At 35.3% G+C, this 24,372-nt stretch overlaps 1 protein-coding gene across 7 annotated transcripts in view; it reads right to left on the bottom strand.

Moving 5' to 3' along the window:
- The window catches only part of TBC1D5 (TBC1 domain family member 5), a 550,248-nt gene that overhangs the window by 184,283 nt on the left and 341,593 nt on the right, over window positions 1-24,372 (bottom strand). For all 7 annotated transcript variants that reach the window (XM_032594665.1, XM_030328643.1, XM_030328649.1 and 4 more), the window contains one exon: window positions 22,466-22,638. In XM_032594665.1, coding sequence (XP_032450556.1) covers window positions 22,466-22,638 — 173 coding nt within the window. The remainder of the gene's footprint in view (window positions 1-22,465; window positions 22,639-24,372) is intronic.

Here is a 24,372-nt window from a genome sequence, read left to right as displayed (position 1 = left end):
TTTGGTGTCAAAGGCTTAGGTATGCATTAGACAACCTTTTATTAATTTTAATTTTGCTGGGAATAAGCAACCTGACAAATAGCATTTCAATCCAGGCTACTATAGAGCAGGATCATTCCCTTTTAGATATAAACAGTCAGTAACAGCACAAGTTTCTGCACTGCAGATTTCACTTCCTCTTCCTTTCCCCCAAACATGTTAAAGAACACGGCTTATCTAAAAGCTATACAGGAGATATGTGCTAATATGTATGCCAAAGCTCTAATATTAATATAAACCTAAAATCCTGCTCCTGTCAGGGAGGGCTATTATTTTTTAAATAACATACTAAGTTTCCTGGATAGTATCTAGGAAATTACCCAATAGACTTAAAATTTCTATGCTTCTTAAAAAAATAAGTAGGGAAAGGTTGTGCAAGTATTAATTCTCAACCTTGGCTTCACACACACAGTGGCCATTCATACCACTTTTTAAAAATTCTGGTTGTATTTACTGTATTACCTAGTTCTTTTCTTTAGTAGGAAGAAAGGAAAAGAAGAAGAAAAAAATCCCCTAGCACTACCTCCCACCTACAAAATTTCTCACCATCTTAAAATAAGGGTAGTTAAATATGGTTAAGGGCATTTTCTCCCACTTCCTTCCCAAGTCCTTACGTGAAGGCGGTTTTTCTTTGTTTATGCTAACAGTAAGGGCAATCACTTAAAATCAATTTCTGCATACTGATAACCTAAATGCACAGCATTATGCATTTGGTGGACAGATAGGTGTATGTACATTTATTTCACACATGTATACAGACCTACATATAATCTGAATGAAAGATGTTATAAGGGGTTATTCTGACAGCTTCCAAACTGACAAAAACTTGGTCCTTAAGCACATGTTTTATTTTCTCCAAGTGAAAAATAACCTTTTATTTTTTCCTGGGTTTGTGTACACTAATGATATGTGAAATGTTTTATTTAAAATAAAGGCAATACAAATGTTGGAAGTGTTAAAATAAGCTTTCTAATTGTTTGCTAAATTGCATTCTTTCAAAATAAGAGAGCAAGACCAGAAAAAAAATTTCAAAAACTTTTTAAATCTATACCATACTGGGTTGATTTGGGTTCCTTTTACAGTCAACTGTAGAGACAGGTGAAATTTCACCCTGGTACAGATTCAAACTCAATTATGGGACACAGAAATGTGTCATAAATCAACTTCAAATATTGAACAAAAGATAAATAATAGAAGAATTATATTCTGACATAAAGAACAGTCTGTAACCACAATACAAAGCAAAGAGAAAAAAAATCCTACTGTGCTACTCCAGCAGGTTCTTCTGGCCCTTTTTATATGCTAACTCAGAATAGTAATTATGGATCTTGCAAGTTGACTTCTGTTTTTCAGAACTATGAGTTGTACGTAAAACATGCCTTTTCATCGAAACAATTACCATTAATCAAAACACTGAGAGCTAATACCACTCAAGTCCAACCTACCGCTGTGCCCAGCAATATATCAAACTGTCTGTTGTCAAACACACTAAACAAACTTAAACAGACTGTTTTCACTACAAATAACAGAAAAAAATGCTTGCTAAGTAATTTTAAAATTCAAATTGCTATCTTAGTAATCCATTCTGTCACTGGATTTTAATTTTAAGTATTCAATCATAGTCCAACACAGACAGATCACTCTTTGGCTCTGGAAAAAGAATCAGTGGCATTGATAAATGAAGCTACCTGCAAAAGACTCGGTATTACAATGAATTTTGTTAACCTCTGATTAATTTAGTACAGAAGTACACTTTGCCTGTAATACACTTTACTTTTTTAGGGGTTTGTAATGCTTCATATCTCCCAGCAAGAACTATTAGCATAAGAAAAGAAGGTTTGATTGCTCTACAAGAGTCAGAAACAAAATTATTTCTATAGCAAGAGTACCAGGGTAAAAATTTTTAATTTTATACGGATTTTAATTTTGAAAACAGTCTTAGAGAAAACGACAGAAAAAATTTTCCACAAAATGGAAACCACTTAACTTCTGTTCATATAAATATCAGACATTTATATCACCAACACATTGCAATACACAGCTATCTGCGTGCAAAGCCATCATCTGTAAATGTAGACCAAGTGAGACTTTTATTTCTCTAACCAGAGCTATTCCTTTTCCTACTTTACTCTAATTCTTCCTTTTTACTCATCAAACCAAAAGGTAAGATTCTCATCCAACGAGGTAAGGACAACATATTTCAAAAATCAGAAAGCCAGCTCTGTTTACCAATTTCTAATCAGTGGAGATGTCAAGGTATTTTATAAAAGAAGACGAGAAAAGGGATGGGAACAGTGGAGTTTAACAAACAGATCAGGCATTTATTACCAGCAGGCTCCATTATGGATTTCTGAGCTTTGTAAGCCAAGCTCCCCCAAGTGTAATTAAATTTTTATTTATAATGGGTTTGTGACTGTTAACTTCATGTTGCCGACACTTACTTCCCCCACACATGCTCATACACGCCAGTGTGAAATGGCATTCTACATTTACTACTAGACAGTACATATTGCTGCTGATTCTTTTCATTTAAAAATATCAAAACTGAACATTAATAAAAATAAACTCATAAAACAACAAAAAGGACACGGCAAGCTGTGGCTGAGACCACATGCATGTGAGCAGATCACTCTTTCACAGGATCGAATTTTTCACAGCTTTGTGTAGGAAAGAATCCCACAGATCGAGTATAGAGAAGGATATAAGGATGCTGTACAGCCGACTACAGACTGCATTTCCATGGCTGGGATCAATACCCAAGATCAGTATAAACACAACTGGGAAAAAGGTCCGAAGTCCACCCAAAGCCGATGTATTCTTATTCATCTAAGCAGCTTCTTCATTCACAAACCTCTCCTCCTGACAGAATTTATCACCTTTGTTTTACCATTAATCCCTTCCCCTTCTCATTTAGGTATAAACCCCTGTATACTTTACACCTTCTTTTAAATGCTTAATACAAGTAACCACAGGAGAATCTCTTCTCCCCTTGAAAAACTGCAAATAAAGATGTCAGCTATTGAGTATATTTGTGGCGTCTCCAGCAGCTGCTGTTAAATACCAGCTGGTCTAGCTGATTAAAATTACCTCCGAGTTGGTATTATAAAGATGCCTGGGCAGCGTTGCTGTATTAATGGATTATTGAGTGAGCGATGAAAACCTTGGCCAGCTGATGCGTTTTATTACAGATAGGCTTTATGATGTGTAATCACTGTAATTTTTACAACTAGAGGAAATATGAAAAAAGGAGTAAAAAAAATCCCCATAGAAACTGATTTAACTAGATTATTCCTACCATTCTGTTTCCTAGAAGGAATCAAAGTACATAATTGCTGTGTATAAATATCCAGGTATGGACCTATACCCACAATTTATCCATCCATCTATGTGGATATGTTATCATCAATATAGACAAGCAGACAATGCACATGGACAAATGCAGTATGCGTACAATTTGTGTGAATAGAAATTTACTATGTTGTTTTCTGCCAAACCACCCAATTGGCTGCCATGGGATCACATGACCTAAAATAGTTTTGAACTGTTCACCAGCTGGGCAATAGCTGAAAATCCAAATCTGGCCAAGTGGACTGTGGTTTGCAATCCAAGGGACAGGATCATTTCACTCCCTTTACCATTTCCCTTTAGTTGTTTTCTTATAAGCCAAGGTTTTTATAGAACTCTACCAAATTGTCTTCCAGATTCACTAACTTCCAGCTTATGTTCAAAAGAAGGTATGGCAGTTTATTGGCTCAGCTATTTTTATGGCTGCTACAGGAGCCAGGACCCTACTCTACCAGTTTCCATGGTCCTTCAAATGCACTGTTCTATTTATGGCACTCTCAAGGCTCCTGTATGCTCCCAATTGTTTTTAAGGATGAATACTTAGTCTCAGGAGGCTGTGGCCAATTAAACTGGCTCACATAGAGAACAAAACTCAAAAAATTCGGTCAAGTATGTCACTGGCTGAATGAGTATCTTGTAGGAAAGGACAGCATCTCAGACTGGATTCTCTTTTTTAGGCAATCCACAAGTTTCACTTCAACGTAGTATTTCAGAATATAGTGTTCATCACAAAGGAGTATCAAGTGTATTGGTTTGATTTCACTGCATGATACCTGACATCAATTTTTCAATATCCTTAAAAAAATACATAGAGCATGTGACTAGAAAGTAATGAAACTGATTTTTTAAACAGAAATACCAAAAATTATATATAAAATGATTCATTCAGAGCCCACGGTAGGTTTTTTGTATAGCCTATAGAGGCCGGGAAGTATGTTTTGAGGCTAAGTTTTATCATTGTAAGTAACTAACACTTCTAACTAGAGACAAATATAGTGAACAACATGAGAAATGAAGATAGGCAATACTTTCAGGTCAAAAACTTTTTTGATTATTTGGATTGCACTGTTATAAAAAAGGTTTCTAATGTGACTCCTCCACTAGTGATGAAGATAATTCCAAAAACGGAATTCCACAAGTATTTTGACTAATAATGTTTCATTAGCATAAGTGTGTAACTTGTTAAAGCAACCATGCTTTAGAAGGAGCATGGTCATTTTCAATATAAAAATACCAGTATGCTAGTTAAAAAAAACCCCAAAAAACTAATCACTACTGGTTAAAAACTTGGGTTTGGTTATTTTTTAATGGAAATGAACCTAGCCATTTGTGTCATTTTCAAAGACGTGCAACTTTAATATTGGACTTTATTTGCCATTTCGTCCAATCTCTCATTCACAGGAAACCCATCTATAAACTCTCTGCTGGCTGAGGACGGTTGAGCTTCTGTTGAAACACCAGGTGAAGGCACCCAACAATCCTAAACCATCTATTTTGCAAACACTTTTTGATAGAGGATTTTTCCACTTGTTGATGCAAACAATGCCCCACCACCCAAATTCTTTCTACTGGTTCTTAGCCTTCTCAGAAGTTTAGCCTTCTAGAGAAGCTTTTCCCTATTCTAATTAATAATCCTCCAAGTATCCAAATGATGCTAATGTAAAGCAGAAACCTTGATATCAATAGGTGCTTACTAATAATTAGTGAATGGGGGGGCACCTGGGTGGCTCAGTCGGTTAAGTGTCTGACTCTTGATCTCAGCTCAGGTCATGATCTCACAGTTTGTGAGCTTGAGCCCCACATCAGGCTCTGTGATGACAGCACGGAGCCTGCGTGGGATTCTCTCTCTCTCTCCCTGTCTCTGCCCCTCCCGTGTGCTTGGTCTCTCTGAAAATAAATAAATTAAAAGTAATAATTAGTGAAAGCTCGATGACTTGAAACAGTACTTAAAAAAAACATAAAACTGAAAAAGCCCAATTACCGTAAAATTAATGAAATCAAGTAAAAGGAATTAAAGTAATAAAGAAAAAAGGATATACATATAGCTTACTCAAATTCCCTTAATATGAAAACTTATAAATCTAAGAACAGCCAGGTAAAGAGTCAAACTTCTGACCACTTAGAACAGAGTTGGCAACAACCAGAAGCAGAGGCCAATCATATGTGGGTCAGGTGGCTGTGGAGACCCACACTTAGGCTATGAAATTACTGGCCCTGGATTTAGTGGGCTAGTCTTTCACTGTCTTGGGACTTCTTTCCAAAATGCAGGACTTGGGAGGCAACTGTTAAACCTACAGTTGTAAATTGGTACAGGGTTAATAGTCAAAACTTGTTTTTTCAGAGATCCTTTAAGACATTAAAAAAAAATTGGAGGCGGGGGGGGGGGGAGACTGATCCACATTGCCTGGTAAACAGAATAGTGAGAGTATATAAACTCTAAATAAATGGTTTGAATGCAGCATGGCTACCAAGCATTAAAAAACTCTACAGGTTTCACTGGCCTCCTTTCTTTTCTTTCTCCTCCTGTCTTTACGTTCTAACACCAGCAGAATGCATTAGTTGGAGATGGGAATGTAGTGGTGGGAGGCAGTGGCAAGGAAGAGGATGTGGGAAGGAGAGTGATAAAGAATGAACGACAGCGGAGGCAGAAAGGCGGGGCGGTGGAGGAGAGCCAGGCAGGAGAAGGCCTAGCAGACCCACTCTGAGCAGTGCTGTACAGAAAGGAGGCGCCTGGTCTCCACCACCAGCAGTGCAACCTACGGAAGAGGATAATTAGATAAGTGAGCACTCTCACCCCACTTTACTACTGTTTTAAAATTGCATTTTCCCCAAAGAAAAGAGTGGGAGGGAAATGAAGAGGAAAACCGGCCAGTCCAGCTCGATTTGGCACTGTTGTCATAAATACCAAGAGACAGAGGTACTCCTCCTCCCGAGAGCTGATCAAGCTACACAAAAGACAGCTATTACTGATGGCCTAAACCAGAGCAAAGGCATTTGGTATATGGGAACTCACGACTCTGGAAAGAACCATTTCCCATTAATTTTCAATTTGAAGGAGTAATATTATTCATCATTTTTATTATTATTTAGAGGTATGAGGTCTTAACTAGAATTTTATGATCCTTGCTATGATTTATCATTATTTTTTAATTTAATGAACACTTAGAAAGTGTTTCCTATGTGCCAGACACGGTTTTAAGTGCTCTGCAAACAGAAACTCCATGTGGCAATCCTATAAAGGAAGTACTCTTAATTTGACTTTAACTCAACTTCTGCAAGCATTCATTGTAACCAAGAACCAACATATTTTCTCCAACAAATTCCATGTAGTACAACCTTTAATTTTAATAAGACTAACTAATTTTTTTAAGTCTGGAGATTTCTTTTTTTTTACACAACATTTACAGTTCAAGTCCTAATAAAAACTTTTTGCAGGTGGTACATTGGTTTAAAAAAAGTCATCTATGAAATCATGCAAAAATATCTAACAAATAATAATTGAAGTGAAATGAAAACAAAAGCATTATTTTTACAGAGAAAGCAAATTTTCAGGAAAGACATTTTTAGAAATATATATATGTATATGTATACATATACATATACGTATATGTATACATATACATATATATACATATATATATATGTATATATATAGGCACCTGGGTGGCTCAGTCGTTTGGGCGTCCGACTTCGGCTCAGGTCATGATCTCACGGTTTGTGAGTTCGAGCCCCACATCGGGCTCTGTGCTGACAGCTCAGAGCCTGGAGCCTCCTTCGGATTCTGTGTCTCCCTCTCTCTCTGCCCCTCCCCTGCTCATGTTCTGTCTTTCTCTGTTTCAAAAATAAATAAAAACATCTAAAAAATTAAAAAAAAAATATATATATATACACACACACACAGATACACACACACACACACATACACACACATATATGCAAACTGAATTACACATATCTTTGTCTGCACTTAGATTCTGGTATAAATCTATTTAAATATACAAAAATAAGAATAAAGAAACACATGATGAAGAACCAAAAGTAGAAAGAGCCAAAAGAAAGAAATAAAAGGCAATATGCTCTACCAGGGTTTCATCTGTATCCCTAAGTAGTTAAGAAAAAGTTTTCTTTAGTTTGTGGTATAAAAGCTCTATTTTTTATCCTCTTTAACAGACTGTAATAAATGATGAATTTTCTTAATTGATTCGGCAGCCTTTGTCAGATAGCATCTCATGAAAGGATGAGCTTGGAAGAGGTCCTCTCATTAATAAGCAAGCTCATTATTTCTGTAACATTTCAGTCAGGGAAGAATTAATGGTGGGCAGGCAGCATTCTATCTTGATATTGTGGATCATATAAAATTATAATATGCAATGGTAAACTGTCCTTAAATGGTAAACACTGTCCTTAAAATAATTTCACAAAAGTCAGAAAAATAATAGAGTTTTTGCACAAAATGCATACTGGTGATCTCAAATGTCTTAAAAGCTAGTCAAGAAACACTTCTTCAGAAAAGTTGGCATTTACACAGATCTATTTTAAGTACTAATAGTTCCTACAAAAGGTTTTACACATATCAGACAGAGTCTTTAGAGGTCAAAAAATAAGGGTAGAAGTCTATGTCTGGTCAGAGACCTATCAAAGACACACAATGTAGTCACTGATAGAAGTGATACAAGTTAGGTTAAATACAAAGTATACTTCATAATGGAATATGATATCATACTCCAAAAGTATTTTCCAATAGGAAAGAGCTTATTAGGGCAATTAGCTGTAGATATTCACTTTGCCTCTGGCTTATGTGGTTATGGAAAAACTGGAGAGTAGAAAAACATTCAGAGACCCAGAAATAAAGAAGCCAAGTATGAGAAAAGATGGAGAGAAAGAGAATATGACAGACTGATTAATAATGCCAAGATTTTTACCTATATTTAACTATTATTTCCCGGTAAGTCCTGGAAATTTCTCCATCATGCTTTAGAATGCAGAGTTTTGATTGGAGGAAAAAACGTATTTCTCTTCTAATCTAAATGTATTCTGCTGGCTGGCTAATAGACTCGAAGCAATACAGGATTTACAGCTGTATCACTCTGTTGTTAAACAAGAATGCTTAAAGACAATATTCCATTGTCCCACAGTGATTTAAAAACAACTCTGACGACATATTTCTGGTGAAGTTTTCTTTTTTTATGACCCTCATTAGATGGCATTTTATGTGTGTAAAGTTTTGGGGGTAATATTTTTTTCCCTATACACTTATATTCAGTTAAAGACATCACAACAGTTGTAAAGTCACAGTTTTATCGGGCTTCCTTTAGAGAATGCTGATATAACCTGAAGTTGATCCAGGACTGGTTATTAAGCCTGGAGTTGGCAAAGTGTTGTTCTGTTTAAGATATAGGACTGAAAGACAAGGATGACTTTTCGTACCTGGGATGGTGTTGGAGTGGGGGGGGGGGGGGGGGAGGTATGTTCTATTACGAACTATCCTGACCTTGCAGTCTTCAGCACATCAGTATTCTCAAGTGCCTAGTATGTTTTGTGTTTCAATCACCTCAATTTCAAAACTGTGAATTTAACCACAACCTTGAAGAAAATTTTGGAAAATACATTACACATTGATCTTGAATAAATGACCTGTTTTAATAAATACAACTTAATAGATGAGACCTTAATTGCAGAGCTAAAAAGTTTATGATTAAAAACTTCCTATATGCCATATATTTTGGAGGCATTTTAACATTCACTGTAAATACTCCTTATTAGAAGCTAGATACAGGCATACCTCAGAGGTATTAGGAGTTCGGTCCTAGACCACTGCAAGAAAGTCAAATTAATTTTTTGGTTTCCCCAGTGGTACATATAAAAGTTGTGTTTACACTGTAGTCTATGAAGTGTGCAATGGCAATATGTCTAAAAAAACAATGTATATACCTTAAGTAAAAAATACTTTATTGCTAAAGAAAAAAAAAAGCTAACCATCATCTGAGCTTTCGCCAAGTCACAATCTTTTTGCTGCTGAAGGGTCTTGTCTCAGTGTTGATGGCTGCTTGACTGATCAGAGTGGTGGTTGCTGAAGGCTGGGGTGCCTGGGGGCAATTTCTTAAAATAAGACAACAATGAAGTCTGCCACATTGATTGATGTCGTTTCACAAATGATTTCTCTGAAGCACGTGATACGCTTGATACCATTTTATCCATAGAAGAACTCCTTTCAAAACTAGAGTCAATCCTCTCAAACCCTGTTGCTACTTTATCAGCTAAGTTTATGAGATACTCCAAATCCTTTGTGGTCATTTCAACATTCTTCACATCATCTGCCCCAGGAGTAGATTCATCTCAAGAAACCACTCTCTTTGTTCATCCATAAGAAGCAAGTTCTAACCCATTAGTTTTATCATGAGATTGCAGCCATTCAGTCACATGTTTAGGCTCCACTTGTAATCCTAGTTCTCTTGCTGTTTCTACAGCATCTGCAGCTGACATACCCATCGAAGTTTTAAACCTTCAATTTAATGCAATATTTGCGAAGTGCAATAAAGTGAAGCACAATAAAATGAGGTATGCCTGTATTTTGGAAGCATTTAAAACTATTCAAATATATTAAATGAAAATGCCATAATTTTTTTGGTTGTTCTCAGTAGTCCAGTATATTTACTAAGCCCCAAAACACTAGAGGAAGAAGCCATTTAACTGGAAGAAACTATGGGCAGAATTTCAAGAAGAAAGAAAAAAAAATCCTGGTCTACGTTAAAAACTACGTTTCCAAATATATGTTACAGTCCTTTTAGCTACAACATGCCATGGTTTCTTAAAGCTCATAAGTCCTATTGTATTTAAAAGTTTTGTAATAAATTCTCCACATAACTATACAAATGACTGACATTATATTCCCTGTATGTCAAAAAGAGCCAGGAAATAAACAAAACTGAGTGACATACCATAACTTAAAAAAACACTGGGCCATTCGTACTGAGTTAAGAATAAGAATTCTCAGTCTCAGTCTGGTCATTCTAAAGTAGTTCTGGATTCAAATGCAGAGAAATTCACCAATGTAATAAGTGGATCAACACTTACCTCTCAGTAATTAACAGAATTATCTCTCAGTAATTAATCAGAAGATCTGAACAACACTATCAATACCAACTTGATCCAAGACATTTATAGAACATTATACTCAATAACAGGAGAATACATATTCTTATATGCACATGGAATATTCACCAAGACAGATTATGTTAGTACTAAAATATACGCTTTAACAAAATTAAATAAATAAAAATCATGCAAATTAAGTTTCTGGACCAGAATGGAATTGGCAATAAATTACAAAAACGAAAAAAAAAAAAGGATAACCCACAAATATTTGGAAAATAAACAACAGACTTCTGTTAGTACATGGTACAAAAAAGAAGTCTTTAAAAAGATTTTTAAAATATCCTCAGCTGAAGAAAAATGAAATATACCATACTGAAATTATAGGGACACAGCTAAAGCAGTGCCTAGAAGAAAACTTACAGTTTTAAATTCTTATATTATAAAAATTAATTCTGAAGTCATTAATCTGGGCTTCCATTTTATTTTTTGTTAACATTTATTTATTTATTTATTTTGAGAGAGAGAGAGAGAGCGCGCACAAGAGTGCACAGGGGAAGGGCAGAGAGAGAGGGGGAGAGAGAGAGAAAGAGAGAGAGAGAGAGAGAGAGAGAGAGAGAGAGAGAGAAAGAATCCCATACACAGAGCCCAACACGGGGCTCAATCTCACCAACCCATGAGCCACCTAAGCCAAAATCAAAAGTTGGATGATTAACCTACTGAGCCACTCCGGCACCCCTGGAATTCCACTTTAAATATTTCGAGAGCAAAATAAACCAAAAGAAGTCAAGAGGAAAAAACTTATAAGGTAAGAGCTAAAACCAATGAATTTGAAAGTAGAGGGAAAAGAGAACAGAGAGAGAAATCAATCAAACCTCAATTTGGTTCTTTGAAAACATTAATAAAGTTGATAAACTTCTAGGCAGATAAGAGGTAACATAAAATTACCCCATAGCACGAACGCTCCCACACACAAAGGTATATAACTATAGGAACCACAGAAATTAACAGGATTATGAAGAAGTACAAACTTGTTCTCAGAAATTTGACTTCTTAGATGAAATATACAATTTCTTGAACAACATAAGTAAGTCACTCATGAAATAAACGTTGGGGGGGGGTGCCTGGGTAGCTCAGTCGGTTAAGTGTCTAACTCTTGACTTTGGCTCAGGTCATGATCTCACAGTTGGTGAGTTCGAGCGCTGTACTCACACGTGACCACATGAAGCCTGCTTGGGATTCTGCCTCTCGCACTCTGTATGCCCCTCCCCCATTTGCTTTCTCAAAATAAATAAAAATAAACAAACAAAAAAGAAATGATGTGAGTAGCCATATATGTACTTAAATAACAAATTTATAGTTAAAAACTTTCCAGAAAGAACATTCCAAGCTAGATGGTTTAACTGACAAATTCTATTAAGTACAGGGATCAATCCATAAAACATAATAGAGAGTTCAGAAATAAACCCACACAAATAAAATTAACTAATTTTTGACAAAAGACAAAGGAAATCCAATGAAGAAAGGATAATCTTTCAACAACAGTACTAAAATAAGTGAACATTCTTATGACAAAAATCAACAAACAGCCTTGACCTATACCCTTCACATTATACAAAAAATTGCTCAAGATGAATTATACATAAAGCTATAAAACAATTAGAAGAAAATATAATGTTTTTGACTTCGGTTAAGCACAGAGTCCTTAGATACGAATCAAAACAAATTTGATAAAAAATTAATAAAGTTGATTTCACCAGAATTAAAAATGTTTACTCTATCAAAGATACTTAAAAGAAAGGACAAGACACAGATTGGGAAATAATATTGTGAATCACAAAAATGACAATGGAGATGTACCTAGAGTATATAAAGAACTCTCAAAACACAGTAAGTACTAAGAATAATAACCAATTTATAAAAATGGCAAAAGATGTGAGCCATGTGAACTGACATTATTTTATACTTTTTGTTTTGAGATAGTTATATATTCATACACAGTTGTAAGAAATAGTAGAGATTCTGTGACCCCTACTTCCCTAAAGTTAATATCCTACAAAACTATAGTACAATAACTCAACCAGGATATATAACCACTGATACAGTCATAATACTGAAATATTCCTTTGGGGTGACTGGGTGGCAGTTAGCATCTGACTCTTGGGTTTCAGCTGAGGTCATGATCTCACAGTTTCTTAAGTTTGAGCCCTGTGTGAGGCTCTGTGGTGGCAGAGCAGAACCTTCATGGGATTGTTCTCTCTCCCTCTCTCTCTTCCCCTCCCCAGCTCACACTATCTCTGTTTCTCTCAAGTAAATAAACTAAAAAAAAAAAAGTTCTATTAACATATGGATCCTACCTATGTTCTTTTATAGCCACACCCACTCTCTTCTGGTCTTTTTTTCTTGATAAGCTGTTAATTTTACTGATCTTTTCAAAGAAATAGATTTTTCTTTTTTTTTATTGTTGTTCTGCTTTTAATTATGTTGGTTTTAATTTTTACCTTTATTATTTCCTTCTGCTTGCTTTATTTTGTTCTTCTTTTTCTAGGTTCATGGGGTAGAAGCTTAGATTACAATTTGACTTTTCCTTTTCCTTTTTAAAATTTTTTTTAATGTTTATTCAATTTGAGAGAGAGATAGAGACAGAGTATAAGCGGGGTAGGGGCAGAGAGAGAGGGAGACAGAATCTGAAGCAGGTTCCAGGCTCTGAGCTTTCAGCACAGAGCCCAATGCGGGGCTGGAACTCATGAACCACAAGATCATGCCCTGAGCCGAAGTTGGGCACTTAATTGACTGAGCCACCCAGACACCCCTGACTTTTCTTCTTTTCTAATGTAACCATATAGTGAAGTAAATTTCCCACTTAGCTCTGCTTTAGCTGTGTTCCACAAATTCTGACATAATGTTTTTTCATTTCATTCACATCAATGTAATTTTTATTTATCTTGAGACTCCCTTTTTGATCGAGGGATTATTAGAAGGGTGTTATTTAGTTTCCAAGCATTTGCAAAATTCCTGTTACCTTTCTGTTATTTCTAATTTGATTTGATTGTGATCAAAGAACGCACCCTGTATGATTTCAATTCTTTCAAATTTGTTGAGGTTTATTTCATGACCTAGGATATCATCTTTCTTGGTACATGCTCTGTGAACACTTGAAAAGAATGTTTATACTATTGATAGATGAAGTGTTTTATAACTGTCACTTAGATTTTGTTGGATGATACTATTATTGAGTTCTTCTATATACTTGGCTATTTTCTATCAATTATTGACAGTCTGTAATTGTAAATGTGGATTTGTCTATGTCTCCTTTCAGTTCTATGAGTTTTGGGTTTATATATTTTGCAGCTCTGTTGTTTAGTGCGTGCACAGTTAGGACTGCTAAGTCCTTTTGGGGGACTGGCCATTTTATCATTATGTAAACACTGTCCATTTTTGTATCTGATAATTCTCTGTACTCTGAAGTCTACTTTATTTGATATTAACATAGCCACTCTGCTTTCTTTTCATTAATGTTTTCAGGATATGTCTTCTCCCAACCTTTTAATCTGCCCATATCATTATATTTAAAGTGTATTTCTTGAAGACATTATATAGCTGGGTTGTGTTTTTAAAATCTGCCACTCTCAACCTTTCAATTGGTGTATTTAGACCACTTACAGTATCTCCACAGTGACAGTGAATCAACAGAAAATGGAAACTGGAGAAGAAGTTTGTGGAAGTTTAGAAGGAAAGAGGAGATGAGTAGGGCTGCTAGAGGAGAAAGGTCAAAGCAGCATTTTTGTTGGCTACTTTTTTTCTTAAAAAAGAAACCAGCAAAAAGGAAAAGAATAAAAATGTTGTAGATACAATACCTGACTCATGGTCATGCAGGAGAGGTAAACAGTCAATTCCAAAGTATACAAAGAAAGACTGAACAGAAGTATCAACCAGAGAACAGAAAACAAGGGGAGATTCAGGCTAGCGGAAAGGGAAAACGAAGTTGAAATAGTCACTTGAGCACATGAATAAAAGGATGGCCCAACAGGGCAGTTGGATGCTTTAAAATTGTAGTGGCTCTAATCCACAACGTTTCCACTCTCCCAAGTACTATGCAACATTTTGAGTTATTACCAAATCATAGATTCTATCTGTAAGATTTCTTTAAACTGACTCTTCCCCACTGCTATTATCTACTCAGACATGTGCAAAGCCCTCCTAAATGGTATCCTTGTTCCCAGTCTTATTACCTCTCTCTCTTAAACACACAAACTGTGATAATTTATTTTAAATGCCAGTTATACCAAATCACTTCCTGCTTTATATTCTCAAAAGTTTGTTACACACAGTGGATATTCTTTAGAAAATTATCTCTGTCCTTCTTGTCTCACTTTACTAGCAACTTCAATTAGCAACGACATATAGCATGTAGGCTATCTAACAGGTACTTTCCAATCTCTCACCCAAACACCAGAACCATATCGTTCAATTTTCTACTAAGTATCCATGGTTCCACAGAAACTCCAAACTCAATACAATTCTTCCTTTCTCTGAAATTTCTTTCTCTACTATTCACTATTTCTGTGATTTTTACCATCATTGACCTTGCTGTCCAAATTATCTTTGATTTTTCCTTCTCCCTCACTCCCACATTCAATTAGTTACAAGTCCTGCCAATTCTAGCAACTTGGTATTTCCCAAATTTTTCCACTTACCTCTATTCTTACTGCATTTATCTTGTTTCAGGCTGCCATCATATCATCTCTTTGAGAAAACACAAGTTACTACTTTTGTAGCTAATCACTGCTACCCGATTCTTACTTGTCCAATCTCTTACTACTGTGCAACCAGAGTAATCCTTCTAAATCACAAATATGATCAGAAACCATAATGTTTCAATGCCACCTCCCCTACTTTAGAGTAAAGATACAGACCAATGCTGTCCAACAGAACTTACTATAATGACTGGATTGTTGTATACCTGTGTTGTCCAACAGAATAATTGCTAGTCATATATGACTGGCTACTGAGCCCGTGAAATAAGTATAGTGTGACTAAAGAAGTAAATTTATAATTTAAATTAAAATTTTTAATGTTTATTTATTTTTTACAGAGAGAAAGAGATAGAGCCTGAGCAGAGGAGAGGCACAGAGAGAGGGAGACACAGAATTTGAAGCAGGCTCTGGGCTCTGAGCTATCAGCACAGAGCCCAATGCAAGGCTCGAATTCACAAGCCATGAGATCATGACCTGAGCCAAAGTCAGACACTCAACCAACTGAGCCACCTTAATTAATTTAAATGTTATAGCTACATGTGTGTGGTTAGTTACCTTTTGGTCAGTACAGGTCTAGATTGTTCTTATCATGGCATATAAGAGTTCCCATGTCCTGGCACTGCATTTTCCTCTCACACAAAATTTACTGTAGTTTTAGTAAACTGGTTAGTTCATCTTGTATCTATGATGGTATTCAAACACAGACACCTTTGCTCATACTATTTTCCCTGCATGAGGTCCTTACAACTGTTTTGATTGAATTGTTCTTACAATTGTTCTTAGTTCAACAAAACTAAAAGGCAGCCTACGGAATGGGAAATACACAAACACACACACACACACACACACACACATACACACATTTATTTATTTGCAAATAACATATTTGATAAAAGATTAGTATCCAAAATCTATAAAGAATTTATCAAACTCAATACCGAAAAAACAAACAATCCAGTTAAGAAATGGGCAAAAGACATGAATAGACATTTTTCCAAAGAAGACATCCAGATGGTCAACAGACGTATGAAAACATGCTCAACATCACTCATCATTAGGGAAATACAAATCAAAACCATGATAAGATATTACCTCACATCTGTCAGAATGGGTAAAATTAACAGCACAGGAAACAACAAGTCTTGGCAAGGATGCAGAGAAAGGGGAACCCTCTTACACTGTTGGCGGGAATGCAAACTGTGTAGTCACTTTGAAGAACAGTATGGAGGTTCCTCAAAAAGTTAAAAATAGAACTACCCTACGATCCAGCAATTACACTACTAGGTATTTACCCAAAGCATAGAAAAATACAGATTTGAAGGAAAGAGCCCAAGTGTCCACTGTATGTATGTGTAATATTAGTCATCAAAAAGAATGAAATTTTACCATTTGCAGAACACGGATGGAGCTAGAGTATAATGCTAAACAAAATAAGTCAGTCAGAGAAAGACAAATATCATATGATTTCCCTCATATGTGGAATTTAGGGGTGGAATGTATAGGAAGGGGAAAAAAAGAGACAGAGGAGAGGCATTCAGCTGTATACGCCTAAACTTATCTTACTGGTTACATTGCTTTCTAGAAGTCCTTGAAGATCTGCTTTCCTCTTACTTGAATTATTAATGTTTACTTACTTTTCAGTGTGAGGAACATACATTTACTTAAAAAGGCATGTGGATGGTACCTTTCCTAAATCTGTGCATGTATGACTGGGCACATCCTTTCCCTTTTGGCCTCTGTCTACTTAAAAGGCATGATTACTTTGGCAGTGCAGATTCTATTTCTTCTACGTCATCAATTAGCTACACTATTGTGGGCCTCAGACTCTCCAGTGCCCTTGATTTTTCCATTTCCTCTGTAGCAGGCTTGTTTCTGATCACTACCAATAAAACTCCTCTGATTCCAGGCCTTGTACCATCTGCCTGGTCTTTGTTGTTATCTGATCACCCTGAGTTTGGCTCATGGTCCAAGCTCACACAAAGGACTGTTGAGTGCCTTGATTTTCTACCACACTGCTAGTCCTACTCAAATTAGAGTGTGAATGTAGGCTCAAGAGTTCAAAGCCTCAAAGACTTCAAAGATTCTTGGTAGCCATCTGATCTAAATAAGCCTTTATAAGCTGTGATCTCCTCATCTACAAAATGGGGATAATAGTACCCATTCCAAGGTGTTGTGAAAATAAGTAAAATAATTATGTAAAGTCTCTAGTACAATGCCTAGCCCACAGAAAACAATAAATGTTAACAATTATTAATCATTATTTCAAATAATGTATTATTCTCCTCTACAATTTTTAAGCATGATAATTCTTCATATAGAAGAAGAAAAAACCATTTTTTTTTTCCCAAAGAGGTAATTCTGGGGGAATATTCAGTGGTATGAGATAAGGTATCACTGGATCTTCACCTTTTAGTCCGTCATTATGTTTTTTATATTTAATGTATAACATAACACAACACTCACTGAAAAGAAAGAATATTTCAGTCATTAGCTGTGTTTAGAATAGAAAGCTATTTGTTTAAATTGTTGAGAGACAGAATTTTTAAGGTAATTATACTGACTTTGATGACTAAGAATTGTATTTTTTACTATATGTTTACACTTCAAATATAGATTTAAAAAACTTAGTAGTCATACATAATTACACTGTGATATGTGTTAGAATATACTGATATAAATATTTAAAAATTATATCACAAAATTTAGCAGATTATTAATCAGTAACCAAGAACCTCCCCAATTAAATCACTATAAACCACCATAGCAAAACAACTGCTAATCCAGAAAACAGGAAGTAAGGGAAATGGAAGATGTATACTAAACATTTGGGACATATGAAATTTATCCCATGAGTGTTGTAAAGAGCTCATAATTTAAGAATGCCAAAGCCCAAGTGTGTTATGAGGGTCTTTCCTCAAAAGTGACATTAATTGCATATCCCACAGATGCTTATTATGTATTCTATTTATATCAGAGTATAAAATGTAGTTGAAAATATACAGATTCAATATATTAAAGGGTGATAATAAAACACAGTTACTCTGGCCTAGCAAAAATTGTTATTTTTAAGCTTCAATTTTTGGTCTCTCTATAAAATAGTATTAGGGTATTAAGTGAAAATGGTATTCAGTCTTTATACTTGAATCTGTGATTAAGAGTCTTTTGGACTCAAACAAGCACATACTTGGGAATGGAACCTTAACACTGGTACTTTAGAGGCTTTTGCACAAAAATAACCCCTATGTGATGAAATCACAGCACATTCCTATTGTCATACTGAAAATGAAGATGCCAAAAAAAGCAACCCTTAGAAACTACCTTGGAAAGCTGGAAATAATGTAGTCAATATTTGCTTTGGATGTTAATCAGCATGCACTGACAGGCCCCTACAGAACTAAAATTTTAAAAGTCTAATACCCATCAATAACTGGCAAACAAAAGACAATTCAAAATGTTAATGATTTGTATTAAAGCAAGAGAAACTTTGATCAAAGTGCAACAGGAGTAATAATTCATAAAGTTAATGAAAAACAGTGTAAATTACTTCTAGGAAATATCATTTTAGAATATCACATTTAACTTAAAATTAGCTTTGTTTAACTAAACAGTAAGTTGATTGATTTAACATTTTGTAACACAAAAACCAGCTACAATTATCCAGGGGATAATGTACTTAAGTACATAAAATAATAGCACTAGTAAGCAAATTATTATATAATATTCAAGATCTCATGGGTATTTAATTCCCACATTTCAAGATAAGTATCATCAATTTACTTAAAATTTAGATAAGCTAATTTGGAATGACTTTAGCCAATGTTAGTACAATTAATATTTTTATACTAATTATTAATTCTAATTTTGTTAAATAAATTTATTAGCAAAATACAATAAGTATGTTTGTATATGGCTCATCTGCTACATCAGGAGACTTCCACATATATTCGCTTACAAAAAACAGAACGAAACTATTTCTAAAAATGGAGTAACTGCAACATCTCTTAATGATAATTATAACCATATTATAAAGCAGACTTAAATTCTCACATATATATGATTTATTCCCCATTCTATGCAAATTGTTACTACTGATAACATTTCCCATTGATACATTCATTATTGGCATTTTTATCATATCATTTTCTAATTTTGTTAAAACATTTCGGTATACAAGAAAATACTTGTTTGAAAATCAAAATTCTGGGGCACCTGGGTGGCTCAGTCGGTTGAACATCAGACTCTTGATTTTGGATCAGGTCATGATCTCATGTTTCCTGGGACTGAGCCCTGCATCCTGCTCTGTGCTGGCAGATTCGGATTGAGCTTCAAATTCTCTCTCTCTGACCCTCCCTCATGCATGCATGCGTACACACTCTCTTTCTCTCTTTCTCTCAATAAATAAATAAACATTAAAAAATAAAAATAAAAATTTTGTAAAAAAAATGGCAAGCAAAAGCACATTTTAGATGATGCCTATTATGAATTCTGATATCTTAAAGAAGAACAGTTTTTATTAACTGAAAATTGATTATTTTGTGTTTGTAACTTGAGGATAATGTACTCAAAGTGTCAATTAATTGTTTTTAAGCATGAATACTGAACGTCAGCCTAAGTTACCAGCTTGATTTCAACAGGAATGGACAGTAGCATCAGCAATTACTTAGATTAATATTACTTTTATGACATAAAACAAAACAAACTATGTCAATTCATTTCCCTGAAGTACAAACCTACAATATTCTTTTAGCCTTAGGGACCCAAAATTATTTTGCTAAATTGCTATAATCTGTTTCTAGAAGTTTACTCCTCAGCTCTATACTGGATCTTTAGAAGCACTGGTCTGAAGGATAGCTGTTAAGTTTCCACCTAAGTAGAAGCTATTCATATGCTTTGGTGAAGAAAACATAGAAAGCCAGAGGTGGAAAGGTTCATGAAACACGCAGAACATCATACTCACAGAGCCATGACATCCTAACTGGGGAATGGTAATGACAGATAATGGCAATAGAAGGACTGCCAACATATATTGAATGATATTGAATGCTTACTACACATTCAGCACTATGATTTCTGTATATTATAATTCTCATAGACACCCGATGAAGTAAGTACCATTATTTTCAATATCCATTTCACAAACGAAGAAACCAAGGATCAAAACGGTTAACAGATCTGTTTCATTTCAAAGTCTGTGCTTCTAAATGCTATTGCATACAATACTCATATTTTTCCTTGGCCCCAAAGATTCTAACAGTAATCAACAGGAAATATACAGATGAGTAGTACAACTGAAAGTAGCATAAAGACAAAGGAAAATTGAACTACATGTGTCCCACAAATAGAAATAATACAATCAAATTTAATAAATGAAGTGAATAGATAAACTCCTTGCACTATAAAATGCAGTAGAGACCAATTAAGAGAACGAGTGACTTCATTGAAGTTTAAAAAAAATATGTACATTTTCAGTTAATGCAGATGAGATTCTATGACTAAAATAATGGGATAAATGAGTCAGCTATGGTTACTGCTGAAAAATAAAGTTGAAAGGACTAAGAATGATTATGTCATGGATCATGGAATTTTATTGGGAGGGTGCTGGTCAGATGTCAAAGAAGCTCTAGGAATGATTATGATGACGAGAAAGCTGATGGAAACTAATGTCTGAAAAGGAAACTGGAACATAATGGTTTATAAATCATCTTACCCAAGCCCATGCCACCCACCACTGCAATATAAAGCACCATCTCGAAAAGTTAATAAACAATAAAGCATTTCAAAGAAATGATAAGTATGTCCAACATTAAATTCTTTCCCCAATATTTAAGACCAATATCTAGACTTTAGTAAACAATTTTTGAGGGTGTAAAATAGGCTTTGGGATCTGAATAAACCACTTGAGTGCACAGTGGAAAGGAATATAGAATTTAACTCCTGACCTTACCACCAGCTATTTTAAAATACATTTTTATGTCTACAATCACAAACACATTAGCCAGACTTTTAAGTGTAAATGATGATTCACTAATAACTTACAGTACTGCCCAATATGCATGTTACCCTCAACTTTCTCATTTCTCATGGGAATGATGGAGCTGCTCTCAATGCTGAGACTTAAACTTGAGTCACAAGTTTCAGTCACAGAAATGAAAATAAGCATCATTTAAACAGAAAAGCAGACATCTTTAATCACAGTTCAGGGTTTCCAGAGATGATAGATAGCAGAGTTATTATCAGTGAAAGACTGTATGTAACATGAGAACATAAAGAAAACATTCACTGATATTTCTTTGGGCTAAAGAAACAGACTCTGCTCTGGTCTTAAACCTTCGATTTTTTGAAATTCTTTGTAATTCAAATAACAAATTCATATTTACTGAGCATCTACTATGTACATCTTAATAATATTGTCTCTATTTTCCAAGTTCTACCTAATTGAGAGATGGGAATTGCAGAAAATATCTACCAAGGAACTGTCCAGCACTAGATATGAATGTTTTATTGTTTCAATGTTGCAGCACTACACAAATTTATATTTATTAGAACTGCAATCTTTCTAATTTTCCTACTCATTAAGCCACTGAATAAACACACATACAAACATAACACACGCCTCTGAGGAGCGCTTGGCTCCCTATTCTTCTGCGATAGCATGTTACAAAAGTTACATGGCTGAAAATGATTACCATATTGTGTTCACCCTGAGGAACATTGAGCTCACTTCTACAAATGCAATTCCCAAAAAAATGGAAAACACATGGATAGACTGCAGGACTGGCTGGGTTTGGGGCTGGCTTCATGTGTGTATGACCTGTGTGACTCTGCCCTTCTTAGAATGCTTGGTTTAATGATCTGTTGTTGCCATCCTGAAATTCTTACTAATTTTTTTAAGGGGGGGTATTCATTTTTATTTTACACTGGGCTCTGCAGATTATGGAGCCAATCCTTCCTGGATCTGAATTATGACCTCACTATTTAATATGCATAAACACAGTGTAAGCCTTAAGTTTCTTACCTCATATGACACTAAATTGGCAAGGTTAATGGGAATATTTGATGAAATATCATCTGTGAAAGTAATGAGCACAGGGTCTGGCACATAGGACACAATAGACATAGGAAATGAAGCGGAGCTGGAATAGTTCCAGCTCTTACCTCTATGAATCTGAGACATACAGAAACCACCCTAAGTCATAGTTAGATATAGCTGAAATGTAAACTTTAGTACTTACAACCCATATATCTGTGGTGCAATTTCTAGTCTGTTCAAGTGCATATAAAGCTCAATATCATGCTTCTTCAGTAGATGATCCTGGATCTGGTTGACTTTAGTAACAATAGCAATCGTTGGCCCTAAATCCTGTGGTCTAGCAAAGGGGATGGGAGTCATCAGTGTTTCTTTTCCCTACAAACAGAAAAAATGGAGCATGTGTTATTTCAATATGAAATGAGCAAATGTATAAACATCATTCTTGAATGTACTCACCTATGGAAGCTTAAATAAGAACCAAAAACTCATGACAATCATCTCATGACAAATGCTTAAACTGTGGAATCATATGCTGATCGTCATACAGATGAATTGTGCACATAATGTAAAGGCCAGGAAATGCCTTCTAAAATATTTTCTACCTGTCTTCCCTTGACCAGTTTCTCTGGTGACATTAAATATTAAATTATTAAATTAAATATTTTTCAAGATAACTTTCGCTACAGCGGCTGCTAATCTACTTGTCTACAGCCAATCTGTCTAATCAGCCATCGTACATAAGTGGAATACTCTGATGAAAAGGTATTTCTTGTGGCATAAAATTTAAACATGAAAAACAGCAAATGAAAACTGCTTTACTTTGAGCTCTCAAAACTATAAAAAAGTCAGGAAAAAAAGGAAACTAGTATTAGAAAAGAAGATATTTTCTAACCGCCCTTTGATTAATTATAGTTGAGTAGGAAGAGTTTTAAACTCTCCAGACCAAGAGTGTAGCTGAGCTAAAAACAAAAAAAAACAAAACAAAACAAAACAAAAAAACAACAACTACGTAGCTGACTACAACTTTCCTTCCTCCCATTCCAAAGCCCAAGTTAAGAAAGATAAGTCTATACCCTTTCTAATTCTTTCATGGAAACTTCAACTATCCCGAGTCTGATGATTTTCTCTATTATGTGTGACCCTTTCTTATGCTGAGCCCTCAATTTCTCTCTCTCTCCAATCTTGGGATTTACAGCATCATTCTCTCGTGACTACCTGCTTACCACTCATCCTCATTCTATTTCTCTAGCTCAAACTTTTGTTTCTGCTTTGCAACTCTGCTTTTTCATACAGATCTGGTCTTAGTTTGATTCTCTACTTGCATGTGATTACTTGACTGATCTCACTCATACAAAGTGCTTCAACCAATACCCATTTTTCCAAAGACTTCTAAATCTGTATTCGTAACTTAGAAGCCTCTTGGGTTCTCTCCCATACATTCGCATGTTGGCAAGGAATCTTAGGTTGCAAGAGGGTCTCTAATTCAGGAGGCCCACAACCGAGTTTATCATCTTCTGCTCAAAAATATGTTCATCCTTTTGCCGTACCCACCTCAAACCATCCTCCAATAAGAACACCTGCTTTGCCAATTTTATCTCCTCGGAACAACTTAAGACACTTTTACTATGTCTTCTCTCCTACAGCTTGACTATTATAACCTGATTTGGGGTCCTCACCATTTCTTTCCTCCTAACTGGTCTCACTGCCCCTAATTTGGTCTGCTTTTATTTATTTATTTTTTTAAATGTTTATTTCTGAGAAAGAAGAGCGCAAGTGGGGGAGGGGGAGAGAGAGAGAGAGAGAGAGAGAGAGAGAGAGAGAGAGAGAGAGAGAGAATCCAAAGTAGGCTCTAGGCTCTAAGTTGTCAGTGCAGAGTCTGATGCGGGGCGCAAACCCACAAACCATGAGTTCATGATCTGAGCCAAAGTCGGATGCTTAACCAACTGAGCCATCCAAGTGCCCTGGTCTGCTTTTAAATCTATCTTCCAAAATGTCTGGTAATCCATCTAAAAAAGATATTGGAGTATGCCAAATTCCTCTTCTGAAAACTTTTTAAATAGCTCTTCAGGAAAAGAAAACAAAAGCAAAAAACAAAAGGCATATTCTTCA

This window comes from Lynx canadensis, chromosome C2 (assembly GCF_007474595.2).
Source record: "Lynx canadensis isolate LIC74 chromosome C2, mLynCan4.pri.v2, whole genome shotgun sequence".
Classification (NCBI taxonomy): Eukaryota; Metazoa; Chordata; class Mammalia; order Carnivora; family Felidae; genus Lynx; species Lynx canadensis.
The sequence above is the reverse complement of the archived record's forward strand: the minus strand, read 5'-3'. Positions and strand labels throughout refer to the sequence as shown.